The sequence below is a fragment of the Artemia sp. Qi Xiang Cuo genome, chromosome 15 (assembly GCF_049724085.1).
Source record: "Artemia sp. Qi Xiang Cuo chromosome 15, ASM4972408v1, whole genome shotgun sequence".
NCBI lineage: Eukaryota > Metazoa > Arthropoda > Branchiopoda > Anostraca > Artemiidae > Artemia > Artemia sp. Qi Xiang Cuo.
The window spans coordinates 27,505,108-27,521,749 of NC_142808.1; the positions used below are offsets into that span (position 1 = coordinate 27,505,108).

The 16,642-nt window shown below is 37.0% G+C and overlaps 1 protein-coding gene across 2 annotated transcripts in view; it reads left to right on the top strand.

The window, feature by feature from the left end:
* Nucleotides 1-16,642, top strand: part of LOC148943511 (uncharacterized) — a 193,781-nt gene that overhangs the window by 91,714 nt on the left and 85,425 nt on the right. For both annotated transcript variants that reach the window (XM_089101355.1, XM_089101356.1), the window contains exon 8: nucleotides 8,283-8,799. In XM_089101355.1, the coding sequence (XP_088957481.1) occupies nucleotides 8,283-8,799 (517 nt within the window). The remainder of the gene's footprint in view (nucleotides 1-8,282; nucleotides 8,800-16,642) is intronic.

The following is a 16,642-nucleotide window of genomic DNA, read 5'->3' on the forward strand; positions in this document are numbered from 1 at the left end:
GAAATTAAATAAAAAAAACAAGTTTTTTAAACTGAAAGTAAGGAGCGACATTAAAACTTAAAACGAACAGAAATTATTCCGTATATGAAAGGGGCTGTCCCCTCCTCAACGCCTCGCTCTTTACGCTAAAGTTTGACTCTGTCTCACAACTTTATTTTTTAAAACAATAAAATACTTTAGCGTAAAGAGCGAGGCGTTAAAGAGGGGACAGCCCCTTTCATATGCGGAAAAATTTCTATTCGTTTTAAGTTTTAGTGTCGCTCCTTACTTTCAGTATAAAAAACTTGTTTTTTTTATTTAATATTAATCCAAGAGCCTGCTTGTGATACTTGAAAGCGTCTTTTGTACTCTTAAACATTTCCTAAATTGTATTCAAAGAAATCGGTGAAATGTAAAACATTTATGAAAACTTTCTCTTTTTATGGCATATCTTTCAATACAAATTCAGAAAGAGGTAGAATTAGGATGAAATTAAGCACGATTACTCACTGAGATGTTTATCTCAAAATATAAATTTATATGCATATGCAATTTTGTAGCAATGTAAATTTGATTTTATCAATATCAGTATATTATTATCAATTTCATCAGGGGCGTAGCTACAGTATTTTTATTGGGGGGGGGGGGGGGCAAGAGATGGTGCTATGGAAGTAGGTGCTGTTAAAGCGGTAGTGAAGAAAAGTAACTATTTAACAAACACACTAATTTGTGAATTTAAAACATTACGCAATACATTATAAACAATAAACACACGTTAAACAATCCTGAATATAAGTGCCGATGCTTGGCTTTTACTAAAATTGTCAGCAATGAGCTGCTGCAGACGACAGTAGTAGAGCGTAAACAAGCTTTCGGGTCGGAGGAGGTGAACGTCGTATACACATGGCTTTTTTCAGCCAGATTCACCACTAATCCTGCAGTACATATCCTCCTCCCCCTTCCCCCAAATCCCCACGCCCAACACAGGATGCTTAATCTCATGATTGAACTAAGCTCTATTTCAATAGCCCTGGGTATCGTACGATTCATTTACTCGTAATTTTTAATGGAGTTTGACTCTGTAAGATTTAATTTGTTGTACTAAACTTTTAATATACATAATGTATTGAAATATTATTTATGATCTTTTATTTAATTGATTTGTCTAGGGGTAGTCGATTTATATTAATAAATATCATTGATATCAGCGGGCCATATAAAGTCGAAACAAAAATCCTAGGCAGCGCAATAGCCCTGTCAAACAGTTCGTGGTAACGAACTGTAAGTAAGGAGCGACCTGTAAGTAAGGAGCGACCCGGCTCAATGGTAACCGAAACTCTAGAAAACGGGTTTTTGATACCAATAGATATATCAAAAGAATCAGATTTCGATGCTGAATTCAAATATATAACTTCCATCAACTTTACAATTCCCTTAACAATTAAAGCTCGGTCTCCTAGTGCTGCACGATAAAACTGATAAAAATAGAAGATTGTTATCAAAGCACGTATAAGCAAATATCGCTTATACGTGCACACAAAATTTATAAATTGAGAAAAATATGCATATTTTCATTTAATTGACTTTTTCTATTCTCAGAAGACATTTCGTACAGCATGCTGATGCAGATATAAATGCCCCACAAGTAGCGCTGGCGTTGTGTGGCGTTGTGGCGCAGGCGTTGTATGAAATGCGACTAATTTCAGTCATAATTCTTAGCACATATATGGCAATTTTTTCGGAGCTCATAAAAAGAGATATTTAGTAAAGCAAAATAGCAAGAAGTCAGCATTGTATTATGCATAGATTTACATTTATGGGTTAGAATGTGAATCCGAGACGTAAGGAATAGGACGTTACAGTATCAGCGCTAGTAAGGCATTTCAACGACAAATAAGAAAATCGGAAATTCAATTAAATACTGGAAATAAAATTAAATAATTCCTGGAGTGGATCCCCTCTACCAAACTCCATTACCAAACTAAAACCGATTGTACCTGTTTAGTTGTAGTATGATTATGATCATAAAAAGTACTAAGTCTTATTTTCTTTTTCATTGATTTCTTTTTAATTCAGGAAATTATATTCACTGTATTGTACCTTCTTATTCTTCAATGATTCCGTTTCTGTCCTATTTGCAGACGTAGAGGGTTTACTCATTCCAGCTTCTGAAAGATTTAAAGCAAGAGAATCTAATCTTGAACTGATAGATTTTAGGAAGTAAATTCCTCCGGATGAGCACCAAGGGGTCTATAAACCAGACAAACAATTAACTTTTTACCTTTTTCTATTTCAATCTCAATAGCAAAAGATTCAATCTTACCTTCATTCCATAAATAAAGGTCCTCCCTTTCCCAAAAAATTCAATCCCTCTCTCACCAAAAATGCAAGTCCCCCGCGCCCCATTGACTGCCACGACTTTGATATCAGTTGGTAGCCTGGAAAAAAAAATTGGAAGAGAGAAGACTGTACATACTCAAGAATGATTCACAAATTCCAAAAACATCAATCACAATATCAATATTACTAAAAAACTGAACTATTTCTTCAAAAGCCGACGTTTTGTAGCAATTCCATTGAGCAACACACAAACTATTCATCTCTTTTTTAATTTAACCAAACTCTTCAAAACGAACGTAGCGGCTGGGACGGTGTGGCTTTGGGCATTCATCAACTCGATCTTGAAAATGGAGACCTATCTGATGTTATAAAATATAATCAACTGATAGCGAATTTTTTTCAAGCAACTCTAACCGAGGTATTGGGAGTAGACCAAAGGATAATCATCTACTGAACAAATATAGTCAAAACTCTCCAAAAGTGACCCCGCGTACCTCAGCGCCTCTAGAGGGAAAATGTTGTACTACTTAATCGCTCCGAGGCAATAAATTAAATTTAATACAGCTTTTACGGAACAAGTATAATCCCCTACGGAACTTGTGATTTAGTCGCCAGGTTCGCATAGGTATGGAATCGTTTCCGGAGACGCGGACAAAGGGTCACTTTTTTGTGTGGAGAGGATAGGTTTTGTCAGTACTTGTTCAGTATGTGTTTATACTTTGGTTTGGAGTAGACTAACCATAATAAAAAAGTAAAATAAAAATCCACGATCTTATTTTGATTCGGGATAAAACCCATACATAAGCTGGAAAAAAAGGAAATAGGATTATTTCAATATCCTCAGCCTTAGTAGTACCCTCTACAGAAATAGTAGTGGTAATAGTGCAAGTAGTAGTGTGTAAATATTGCCGTTTTGGTCAATTGGTCATATCCTTTATCATTTCCTGAAAGCTCAAAACTAATATACTTAGTCATTCCTGAGTTAAGCCCTTTTGATAACCCAAATACACATAACATCAATTTAGTTAGAAACTCCCCTCAACAAATCCTTGAAAGACTCACCCTAATGCCCTTCGTATTTTCGAAAAGTAATACAAACAAAAAGTAATAATGCATACCTTTTTTCAGTTACATATATTATATGTAAATAATGATCAAATCACCTAACTTAACAGCCCTTGCCCTGAGACCTCGCGGGGGGGGGGGGAGGGGTGCATCCCTGTCGCATAATTACTGAACCTTTCAATAATGCTGAAAAAAATAGATATGTCAAAACTTTGTTTGGATGTTAAATTTGGGAAATGATGGACGTTGGGGTGGGGGGCTTTTTGATCTCAAATTACTTTTTACTCATAAAAAGGGTACTATAGCTTCCAATTTCAAATCAAATTATCCCATCTGAAGTTTATATGACAATCCATTCCATAGGAACCTTATATACCCCCAGGGCATAACTTACAGCCCTTTCTCCAGGGCTCTTTGGGGTTGAGTCAACCCTGGAGGCATTGTTGTATGTTCTTTGAAGTATTTGTTTTAAAACGGATATTTTACAATTTCGAACAGATAAGTTTCATGAAAATAGGGGTAGTTAGAGGGGGCTAGTTGACCTCCATCACTTCGACTCTTAAAATAAAACTAGAACTTCCAATTTTCTACCAAATGAGCCACCTTTAAAGATTATACAACCATCCGTACCGTAAGAACCTTCAATGCTCTGGAGCATGATTTACAATTCTTGCTCCATGCTCTGGTGGTTTGGTAACAACCCCAATAGCCTTGTTATATGATCTTTGGACTATTTTGAATAAAATGGATAGCTCAAAATTTCTATTGGATGCAATTCAGGAAAACACCACGTATTTGGGGTAGATAGATGCCCTCTGATCATTTTGACTCTTAAAAAGAGCACTAGAAATTTTGACTACCAATCCAATGAGAACCCTTCGAAGTATATGCGACCACTCTCTCCATAAAAACCTTACATACCCCCAGGAGTAACTTAAAACCCATGTCCTGAGGGTTGTGGGGAGGCTGTCATCCTCAAAGACATAATATCCGAACCCTCCAACTACACTGAACAAAACTGCTATTTCGAAATTTTGATTGGATGTGCTTGGGGAAATGATGGGCGTGGAGGAAGGGGGATGTTTGCTCTAAAATCACTTTTAATACTTAAGAAGGGTACTATAGGTTCCAATTTCAAATCAAATGAGCCCCATCTGAGGTTTATACAACAAGCCATTCCATAAAAGCCTTATTTGTCCGCAATGTTTAACTTACAACCCTTGCCCCAGGGATCTGGGGGGTGACCCTAGAGACATTGTTATATATTCTTTGGACTATTTCGAATAAAATGGCTATCTCACAATTTCAATCAGATGCGTTTGGGGAAAAGAGGGGTAGTCGGGGGAGGGGTGTAGGGTTAGTTGCCCTCCATCACTTTTGACTCTTAAAAGGGAGCTATAACTTCCAATATTTAACCAAATGAGACTCCTCTAAAATTTATACAATCACCCCTTCAGTAATAACCTTAAATGCCCCTGGGACATAACTTACAACCCTTACTCGCAGGCCCTGGGGGTTTGTTTCAACCCCAAAAGTCTCGTTATATGATATGTGTACTATTTTCAACAGATTAGCTATCTTAAAATTTCAATTGGATGGTCTGGGGGTGGTTGGCTTCCGATCCCTACTACTCTTAAAAAGGCCACTATAACTTCTGATTAACAATCCAATGACCACCTCCAAAGCTTATACGACCACCCTTTCTATGAAAACCTTATATGCCCCTAGGGTATTACTTACAACCCTTGCCCTGAGGGCTGGGGGGGGAGTGATCGTTCTCAAAGGCATAATTTCCGGATCTTTTGAAGTAGGTTGAACAAAATTGCGATCTCAAAATTTTGACTGGACGTGTTTAGGGAAACGATGGGCGTGGGAGGGGGGTTGGTTGCCCTAGATTCATTTTCGATTGTTAGAAAAGGCACTAGCCCTTTCAATTTCCAATTGAACGAGCCCTTTCTGAAGTTTCTGCGACAACTTCTTGTCAATGTCAGCTACGACAACTACAAAAAAATAATACATTTTTCCAACATTGTTCTTTACTTAGGCAGCGCTATTGCGTTGACTATGACTACACTTTAAATTTGTTCAAAATGTTCTTTAAAATATAATTAGCAAGCCAAAATTAAAATTCTTAAGGAGACAAACAAAAAAACTCTTCAAATATTCGTTTTTTTATCCTAAAAAAATATTTTCAATTAAAAACGCGTAGAAATTAATAAAAAATATTTTATTTTCCGAAAAAGAAGTTATTCAAAGAAAATTAAAGAGATACATTGAGACGAGCAGATAAAACGTCGTAAAATAATTCAACCTTAAAACAAACAGAAGTATCTACCAACGTATAAATGAGACCAAAAACGAGAAGAAATTACAATGAATAATCAAGTTACACTTAAAACGAAGAGAATTTGCCACAAATAGGATTAGGACTAACACCCACTAAGTTTTTTAATGCCAGAGCGTCATTTTTGCTCTTTATATAATTACCGCAAGCACGGGCTTCACCCAGGCCCTGGCACTCGGCGCGCTTGTATATATTTGATTCTCTAATTACAAAAAAGCATAATCATCGTATTATTCCTTAATTTTAAGTCATGAGGTGTCAGATCGGTAATGTCAATTGAATTCCGAAATCCTGGCGTGAATTTAATTCCTCCTTTCTGTTAATACATCAAATAATCATCTATTGCATAGGGTTTGTTTTCTTTTGGGGCTCGTTGTGGTTCTCACTGTTGCTTCTCTTCTAACCAAAGAATTCGTTTATGATTCGATGCGATCATCCACATTCCAAACGTGGATTTAATTTGTCCATTGCTTTCATTTGGGATTCGTTGTGATGCTTGTTATGGTATGTTTTCTTATCGCAGATCTTGTTGTACTTCATTTTTGAGTATCATTACCTCGGGCATTTTCCCGTATCTTTTACTCTAGATGTTCGGATTCATTCAAAATCATGTGTATTTTCGTATGACGCCATAGATATCAGAAACCCTTTTTTCCCAGTTTCTCGCCAGTCGTTTTATCTTTGATTAATTACGTTTTTATATTATTCATTAACAACCAGGAATGTTCCAATTAGACCCCGGTGCCGATAAGGGAAGGCCGGTGGCGGCAGGGCCAAAAACAGCAGCGGCACCGTGCCGGTGGCGCGCCACCAATGATTTTCTTGCGCCTCCACCGATGAGATGTCGGCGGTGCCGTCGACATCTTAAAACGTAAAATGAACAGCGATTATTCCTTATATGAAAGGAGCTGTCCCCTCCTCAACACCTCACTCTTTACACTAAGGTTTGACTCTTTTTCACCACTCTACTTTTAAAAAACTTTAGCGTAAAGAGAGAGGCGTTGAGGAGGGGATAGCCCCTTTCATATACGGAATAATTGCTGTTCGTCTTAAATTTTAATGTCGCTCCTTACTTTCAGTTAAAAAAAAACTTGTATTTTTTAGATTAAATTCAAAAGGACGATACTTTTGTCAACATATGAAGAACCATGTTTATTGCAATTGTATGTGTCTGGTTTATATGCAAAGTAAAACAAGAGACGAAAATTTCCGAACAAAAGAGTAGTAAAGAATTATGGTATACAAAGTAATATTTGGCAGGGATAGTCACTAGTGATGTATCACTAGGGGTGGCACCGTGATTGGGTGATTTTCGGGGATTCGAGGAACCAAATGTTTTTCGGAATGACAAGGAAAATCGAAATACTTATACACACGAGAAAAGAAAAGCTCTGACTCTGCGGTTGACGTAATAGAGAATTGCCGCAAAATTAATTCAAAGCCAGCCGAACGCCGTGCAGCGCGTCGGCGGCATTGGGACACTTCGGCGGCGGACAACCGGACCTCTCGTTGGCGGCGTTCGGTTGATGCGGAGGCGTGGCGCCAGGGTTTAGTTCAAATGCCTTTTAAATTACTCATTGGAAACTTTGACGGGAATTCAATTCCTCATCCATGTTTATTCTTAACAGTAGCTATTAACACGTTTCTCATTCCGTTGTAATTTCTCAAATATCTAAATTACGCGATAGGTTAATTATCCTGTTATTCTTTAGTTATAAGTCATATTTTCGTTTGCAATTGAATATGATTTGTTGTTGTTTCTTGTTTTTTGTTGTTGTTGTTTCTATATGTTTTATGTTGTTCAATATGTTTTTGTTGTTTCTTGTGCCATGCATTTTCCTTTAGCTGTTCAGAGTCATTTGTCATCTTTTGTAATTTTGGATGCGTAACAGATAATAAAAACGATGCGATCACTCCTTGGGGGGAAGTGATGCAATTTAAGTTCTTGAAATATGCTCACAAATATGGGGTCATTCGTATGAATTTTTTTCGAAAAAGTCTCCAAATAAATTTTATCAAACTCTATCAAACGTGGCAACCTATCTAGATTGTTTTTTTTTTCAGGCCAAAAAAATTACAGGTTGGCGTTTTTAATAAAATTTTATTAATACTTAAATACATACACAGTTCCTCTTTGAAAGAGAGTAGATTTCATGTAAATATATATACTCCTACTATTACTACTAAGAATTTACTGTATCACCAAGCCGCCTGTGGCCACCACAGCAACGCACCCTCATTCTCCATCTCGATCTATTCAAAGTTCTTAACAAAAACGCGAGCTAAAGAGACAACGACAATTCACGAAAATGGATCTGCCACATTGGGTGATTAAATGTTCCTTAAGGTGTACGTTCTTGAAATGTCTTAACAGAACTTGTAGACTGCTCCAATTACTCAAGGAGTTTTCTAAGTAAAGAAAGTTTTTTTTGAGCCTCAATGCATATGAAGAAATAAGAATGGCCAGACAATTTTCTATTCAGAATTTAGGCTTTCAGAACTAAGATCAAGAGAATCAGTATTTAGTTATCAACTATTTCCCATCTATTTTTAGGGAGTTTCTTGCAAAGAGTGGCCAACTACCATCAATAGAATCTTCCAGCTCTGAAGATTCAGGTAGAGAAGAAGGTGAAAATAAGAAAGTTGGTAGAAATACGAAAACAGCATTTAATAAGATGACTAGCGAGTTGGAAGAGAATGCTGAACATGTTGTATCTAAGAAACAAGAGACAGTAAACAACAAAGCAGAAGTATTTGATAAAATACCTGAAAGACTTGAAGATGTTAACCTTAAGCAGGGTACTGAGCCTTCTTCTTTGAAAGCAATGGAAGTATTGCAGCCAGTGAAACTGAAAGATTCCTGCAGTGAAACCGAAAAAAGGTCGAACATCCCCGAAAAAACTGCCACAGAGCACAAGAATAATGCAAATCAAGGAGAATTAAAGAGGCAAAGCTACGTGGAAGATTTTTTAGATGACGATATTTTCACGTCTTTTCAATTTAACTGTCTCAACGCTCACAACATGTACAGAGCGAAACACAAATCTAGTCCATTGATTTTATCGTCTGAGGTGAGAAGGTTGTCTTAATTTATCTTAATATGTCGTTGTAATAAGACATTTTTTCATTGTGTACACTGTTTTTGTTGGTAAAATTGGTTACTAGTTCTCCGTCAAACTCTTATGGCCTGTAGTGTAATTAATCTTGTCATAATTACAATGATAGCTGCAACCTAGTAAATGCGACCCGTAGTAACCGGAAGTTTAGAAACGTGTTTAAAAAAACAACTGTCTAGTTTTAAAAAATTTCCATTTAAAATTAATTCTGGAATAGTAACAATTAATTCAGATAATTCTAAATAAAGGTTTATTGAGAAAACAAGTGTACGGGAATTTTGAAAAAGAGCCAAAAACTCGTCAGAAACGGCGTTTGTTCTTCTTCTGTTTTTTCTTCGCCGTTAGTGGGACACCCTCAAACTATAGAAAGCTATTGATGGGGCTCATGTGAAAGCTAAATTATAACCCAAGCTATTATTAAAGCAGAAATTGTCTGCAGAAATTGTCTAAATCGCCATAAGCCATCAGATAATTAAGGAAAGGGGATGGGGGAAGAATGTAAGGAATAGTCTCTCATACCCCTTCATTTAGACGACGCCTGAATAGGGGTGCTGCGGTATGATACCTCCTTTCCTATCATAGAAAACATTTCTGACATTTATTAGAAAGCTTCATGAGAAATAATTAGAATTGACGTTTAAGGCAAAGGGTAATTAGAACATTTGGAGGATGTGGATAGGAGGTGTCCCGATATAAGTTTAAAGAACCAGATAAAGGATAAAAGACATATTAGAATACAAAAATAGCATAAGCATGTATAGTTAAAGGATTATAAGATAAGTTAATATGTTTTTAAAATCTTTTTCTTTCTCTCAACAAGAAAACGAAACTCAAAATGCTTGGTTCTTCATCTGACTGACATCTAAAATATAGTTCTCATTCCACAGGCAGTTTCAGGGGAATTTACTTTAGGGATGGGCAAAACCTCAAAAGGAAACAAAACTTAGTCGAGTTGTGCAAATAATATGAGAAGCTACTGCGGCAATCGTGAAAATGTTGACATTTTGCAAGTGCGCATGTGGCAAAAGGCAACCCTGCATACATTCTTTCTTCCTTCTCTTTTTTTTTGTTTCTCATAAAAACCACAAAACGGGGGACATATTTCTCGAAAACTTAGTCGAGACTGCTCCAAAGCTGGAAATTTGAGAAGAATACGATATTTAGAAAGTCTAGCAAGATTTGGCTGAATGAGCATTGACTGGATCAATGGAAATGTACTATATTTTCTTCATAGATCCTAGGCAGTGAAAAAGTGCTAACTAAGTAAAGAGCGATGTTGGCACAATGTATTATTAATCTATTTTTTTGTCTTAGACCAGGGAACTTCGTATCGAAGGATTCGTCGTAGACACTTCACAAAGGACTCATTCGATTTGAAATTGAAAGGGCTAGTGCCCTTTTTAATGGTCGAAAGTGATTGGAGGCAACTAATCGCCCTCCCACGCCCACAATTTCCCCTAACACATCCAATCAAAATTTTGAGATAGCCATTTTATTCAATATAATTGAAAGGTATGGAAATTAGGTCTTTGAGGATGACATCCCCCCCACAGCCCTCAGGGCAAGGGTTGTAAGTTATGCCATGGGAGTATACAGTTTTTAAAGAAGGGGTGGTCGTAGGAACTTTGGAGGGAGCTTATTGGGGTGGTAATCAAAAGTTCTAGTGTCCTTTTTAAGATTCAAAGTAATAGGAGGGTGGGTGATCCTCCCCCCATACCTTGTATTTTTCCCAAATGCATGTGATAGAAACTTTGTGATGACCATTTTATTTCGTAGAAACTTCGAATAGGGCTCATTTGATTGGAAATTGAAAGGGCTAGTGCCCTTTTTAATAGTTGAAAGTGACTGGAGGGCAGCCAACCCCCCTCCCACGTCCACCATTTCCCAAAAAACATCCAACCAAAATTTTGAGATAGCCATTTGGTTCAGCGTAGTTAAAAGGTCTGGAAATTATGTCTTTAAGGATGAGAACCCCCCAAAGCCCTTAGGGCAGTGGTTGTAAGTTATGCCCACGGGGTATATAAGGGTTTTATAGAAAGGGTGGTCGTATGAACTTTGAAAGAGGCTCATTGGGTTGGTAATTAGAAGTGCTAGTTTTTTTTAAGATTCAAAGTGATCAGAGGATGGATACCCCACCCTTCAAACTCACACCTCTTATTTTACCGAAATGTATCTGATAGAAATTTTAAGATGGTTATTTGTTGTCATAGAATTGAAAAGGGCTCATTCGATTGGAAATCAAAAGGGCTAGTGCCCTTTTTAATAGTCAAAAGTGACTGGAGGGCAACAAGCCCCCTCCCCACACCCATCAATTCCTAAAACACATCTAATCAAAATTCTGAAATAACCATTTTGTTTAGCTTAGTTGAAAGGTCTGTCTTTGAAATTATGTCTTTGAGGATGACAACCCCCCTACAGTATTCAGCGCAATGGTTGTAAGTTATAATCAAAGGGCATATAAGTTTGGATGGAAAGAGGGGTTGTATAAACTCTGGAGTAGGCTCATTGGATTGGAGATCAGATGTTCTATTGCTCTTTTTATGAGTCAAAGTTATCGGGGTGCAGCCACCCCCCCCCCCTTTCCCGTCGTATTTTCCCCCAAAGGTAACCGACAGAAATTTTGGCATAGCCATCTGTTCAAAAATAGTCCAAAAATCATGTAACAGGGCCTTTGGAGTTGACAGAATCCCGCAGAGTCTGGGGGTAAGGGTTGTAAGTTATGCTCTAGGGGCATATAAGCATTTATGGAAGGGGTGGTCGTAGAGGCTCATTTGAATGGAAATTTATTGTTCTAGTTCCCTTTTAGGAGCCAAGCGTGATGGAGAGCAACTAGCCCCCTCCCCCCTCCCTGACATCCTCTTTTCCCGTAATGCATTCAACTGAAATTGTGAGGTAGCCATTTTGTTACCAATAGTCCAAAAATCATATAACTATGTCTTTAGGGTGGACACAATCCCCGAGAGCCCATGGGCAAGGGTTGTAAGTTATACCCCGAGGCAAATGAAATTTTCATGGAACGGGTATCGAGCAAGCTTTGGATCGGATGGAGCTCAATTGATTAGAAGTCGGAAGTTTTAGTGAATTTTTAAAGAGTCAAAAGTGGATGGAGGGCAATCAGCCCCACCACGTCTAATTCCCCAAAACACATCTGATCAAAATTTTAAGGGAGCTATTTTGTTTAGCATTGTTGAAAGGTCCAGTAACGATGTCTTTGGGGATGTCAACCTCCCCACAATCCTCAGGACAAGGGCCGTAAGGTGGACAATTCGTTCATTGTTTACATATAGTATTTGTTATTGAGAAAAGTATGCATGTTTGAACTTTACTTTCCAATAGGACGAAGGGTATTTAGATGAGCCTTTCAGAGAATGTTGAGGGGAGTGTAGAACTAAATAAAAACATGTTATGTGTATATGGATTGTCAAAAGGGTGTAACACAGGAATAATACAGAAATAATATTAATTTGGAAAATTCAGGAAATGATAAGGGAGATAATCAAAAAGGCAATATTTCCATGCTACCAATACTGCTACAACTACCAGTTGAGATTATTCGTATGCTTTATTTCTCTCCTGTACATCCGTATCTTTTTATTGTTGTGCTTTTTGGTCAAATACATTTTTTCTCCACCTTCGCCCTCTTCGTGTCTTGGAAAATTCAGATATGCGGATTTTAAGTCGTGTCTGAAGCCGTGTTTCAGTCAGAGCCATCTGTGTAAAATTTAGAGTGGTATCAGTGTTGGGTTTGTTCTTTTACAGTAATGTAAAACTAATGTATCGAATTATGAATTGTAATTTAGGACCTTGCTTTAATTTTAGGTTTCAACTAGGAAACCAGGTCCATAACTATTTAACTAGACAAGATCAGAATTTCTGTACATCTTTTGCTCCGTCTATGCGATCTACGTTTCTCTTAGGCACGTTAGACCTAAATGTTGGTTAAATGTGCCAGAAGACATTAAACTTAATAAGGACAGGTCTGAGTTTGAGTTTGATGATTTTCCCCTGTATTATCCATTTAATCTCAGGTTTGTTCTGCTGTATTGGAATTCTTTACAAGATACTCAATTTTCCTTCCTCTCACTCCAAATAGCTTTGGAAAGTTTTCAGGAGCCAGCTCGAATCACTTAAAAAAAGTAGTATCTCGCTTAACGATAGCGGAATTTAAAATTTGGGGCCTTCTATGTTGGTACAGCCACAAAGACAGCCTGTGTTATTTAGTTTAGACAGGACCGAACTTTGGTTGTCCAAAATTCTTGTGGCTATCCAATCAATTTAGCTGTTTATTCGAAAAATAGAGATATATGATATTATATATCTATATATATATATAATAATACATATTATATAATATTATACAATTATAGAGATATATAATATAATATTATTATATTATATGTATCAGCTAAAAATAGGTGATATACCCCTTCGTTTTCTTTCACGGACTAAGGCCTCGAATTGAGAATTGAATTGGTCGTAAAAAATGTACCATGTCCCAAATTTTGCTCCGCGTGTTACGCTTCGCGTAACACGCGATTCGTCGGTGACGTAAAGTACTATCTATGAAAATTTTGCATAGGACATTTTCATTCACTTCCTTTCTCTATTCCTTTGTTTTTCTTTCCCTTCTAATACAGTACATTATTCTTGACAGTACCTGAAGAAATTGTTCAGAGTAACATATATTGCAACAGAAATATTTTACTACAGGTCAACAAAAGTTGTTTTTTTTTCGGCCATTTACGACCATTTATAAACTTGGCAAACTTTAGAAAACTTTTTCAAACTCAAAACAAGCAGAAATTAACACGAGTTGGGCTCAAAACCCCTATGCCTTCCCGAGGCCAGAACATAACTTTACTGAAAAAATTTAAATGTTTTTACTTTTATAACTTTAATAAATCAAGTAATATTAACATTTTGATTACTAAATATCAGTATATGTATATTCATAGTATCAGTATATGTATGTATATCAGTAAATGTAGGAAATGATGTTAGCAGCTGGTTTTGTATTAAATCAGGAGTTAAGCAGGGTTGTGTTCTATCCCCCTTTATATGGATTATTTTGATGGACTTTGTTTTAAGGAGCACAGGAAAGGCAATGGGAGACCACGGAATCAAATGGGGAGGAAAAAGTCTCCTGGACTTGGATTATGCTGATGATTTAAGCATCCTAGATGAAAGTGTGAGCAAAATGAATGAAGTTTTAGAGGTTTTGCGAGTTCAGGGTGCTAGTATTGGTTTGCAAATTAATGTTAGGAAGACTAAGTCACTAAGGCTAGGAATAAGTGAAGATGAAAAGGTGACGTTGGGTAATGAAAAGATTGATCAGGTGGGCAGCTTCACTTACTCTGGTAGTATTATTAGTGAAGATGGTGGGAGCAGTGAAGATGTTAAAAATAGAATAGCCAAGGCTCAGGGTGTTTTTTCACAGTTAAAAAAAAGTTTGGAAAAATAGGAAGATAAGTCTGCAAACCAAGATTAGAATATTAGAAGCTACAGTGATGACAGTGGTAAAATGTGGCTTTGAATCATGGATCGTTCTGAAAAGCAGATGAAGATTTGCTAGATGATTTCGAGAGAAATTGCTTAAGGATTATTCTGGGTACCCGGCTGACTGACCGTATTTCAAACAATAGGCTATACGAAAAATGTGGTTCAATACCGCTCTTTAGGACTATAGTGAAAGAAAGGTTGAGGTGGTTAAGGCATGTTGAGCGGCTGAAGGATGACAGATTGCCGAAGATTGTTCTTTTCGGCCAACCATCTAGGGCTAAACGGAAAGCAGGTTGTCCCCGTCTGGGGTGGGAGGACGTCATAAAGAAAGATTTAAAGGAAATGTAAACTTAGTGGGAGGGTGTAAAAAGGGACGCTTTGAATAGATTGGGGTTGAGGAGGAGCGTGCGTAGCTCTGTTGGCCTCAGTCGGCTGGATACTGCGGTGAGTTGTTAGTAGTAGTAGTAGAAGTATATTAAACTGACAATGCACATTCATTTGTATTTTTTCAGTAAAGTGTAAATTATGTTTTGGCCTTGGGAAGGCTTAGGAGTTTTGAGCCCTACTCCGGTTAATTTCTGCTCGTTTTGAATTTGATTCGGTTATTTATTGTAATTTCTGTTCGTTTTGGGTTTCATTTATTTATCGATGCTGATTTGTGGTGTCACGCTTGGTAGACTATTTGATTTTGTTTTTGCTCATTTTTGGTTAATGAAAAAAGGCTTACTTTTCTTTAAATTTTTAATCATACCGGAAATCCTTTCTGCGTGGAAAATTTATCTTTACAATTCTCCCTCCCCAATGTCCCAATGGAAAGGTTTTCCTGCGTAAACTTCCCCCAAGGAAAATATCTCCCGCGGACCCCCCCCCCCTCACAAAAACCCTCCAAATAATTCCAACTCCTTTGAAAATTTCCCCTTGGCAATATCCCCGGAGTATTTCTACATGTAAAATTGAAAAGGCAAAGAGAAAGCAAGTCAAATAAAGATAATTTCGTATAAGAATTATAGTAAGTTACCCCGTGTATAGTTTCCCTTTGAAAGTTAATCCACGGAAACTTCCCTCCCCACGGAATATTCTCCTCTTGGAAAATCACCCCACAGATAATTCCTCCCACGGAAAAATCTCCCTCCCCAAAAAATGTCTGCTTACTTTCCAATTATATCGTTTGTAATTACAAAACAAATTTCATAACTTAAGATCTTTTCCCTAGTGACTTTAGGGGTCATGTCATCCCCACAGCTATAATACTTGACCTTTCAACTATGCTGATCAAAATGCCTATCTAAAAATTTTGATCGGATGACTTTGGGAAAAAGGAGAGCAGGAGGAGAAAGGAATCTAGTTGCCCTCCAGTCGATTTGGTCACCAGATAGAGACGTACAACTGTAAAAAAACGAAAGACAAAAACGCAATCCCCCAAAGAATCACACGGTTCGTTATAACAGGTTTTTACAAGAAGTCACTCCAGCTAATAACAACCAAAAAAAGGAGTTTTTCAGTAACAATTTACATATCAAAGAAATTAGTTTTTTACGGTATTTCCGAATTACTACTTATTTCTGTTTTTATAATTTAGATAAATGCGCTTTACTAAAATTACTTGAAATAGTAAAATGGAAAATATTTTATTTTAAAATCATATTCTAGTGGTTTGTATATTTGAACTAATTGTTTGCATAAATATTTGTGAAAAGCGATTAGTTGTTTGAAATTATTTTTATCTCAAATGAAATTTACTCTCTAGCAAAACATCAAGCCTTTATGCCCTTTAAATGAAAACTATGAGTAAATTAGTAATTTTTGAATAGCTGATAGGTTTTGAGAGATGGTAACTCTGATTTCTGACCTCAGCTTGCCAAACTACAATTTTATAGAGCGTAAGAACTACTTCAAGCAGGTGCTTGTTGCTAATTTGAACAATAGGACTTCATAATAACGACTTCGATATTTCTGATCAGATTAGATTCAAGGAACCTGAAAGTAACGGTTGCCAACTATACTGATTATCCCGTCTATGGTATGGCAAGAAATCCGTTGTGCTGATCCCTCTGATCTAGTTTTGTGTCTACTAATGTCTCATGCCTATAGTTTTTGGCCCCATGATATATTCGAGTCCATCTATCCAAGCTTTTCATGTATACTTACCTCTGCCCTCTCATAGTGCATAATGTCAATTGTAAATACATCCACCCTAGACTGTCCAGACTCCAATATATGGTTTTTTGCTGTTACTGAACCCTTTCATTCCCTTTGAAATTAGATTCAGGTAACTCGTGGTTCAGACCTTTTTGGGTAT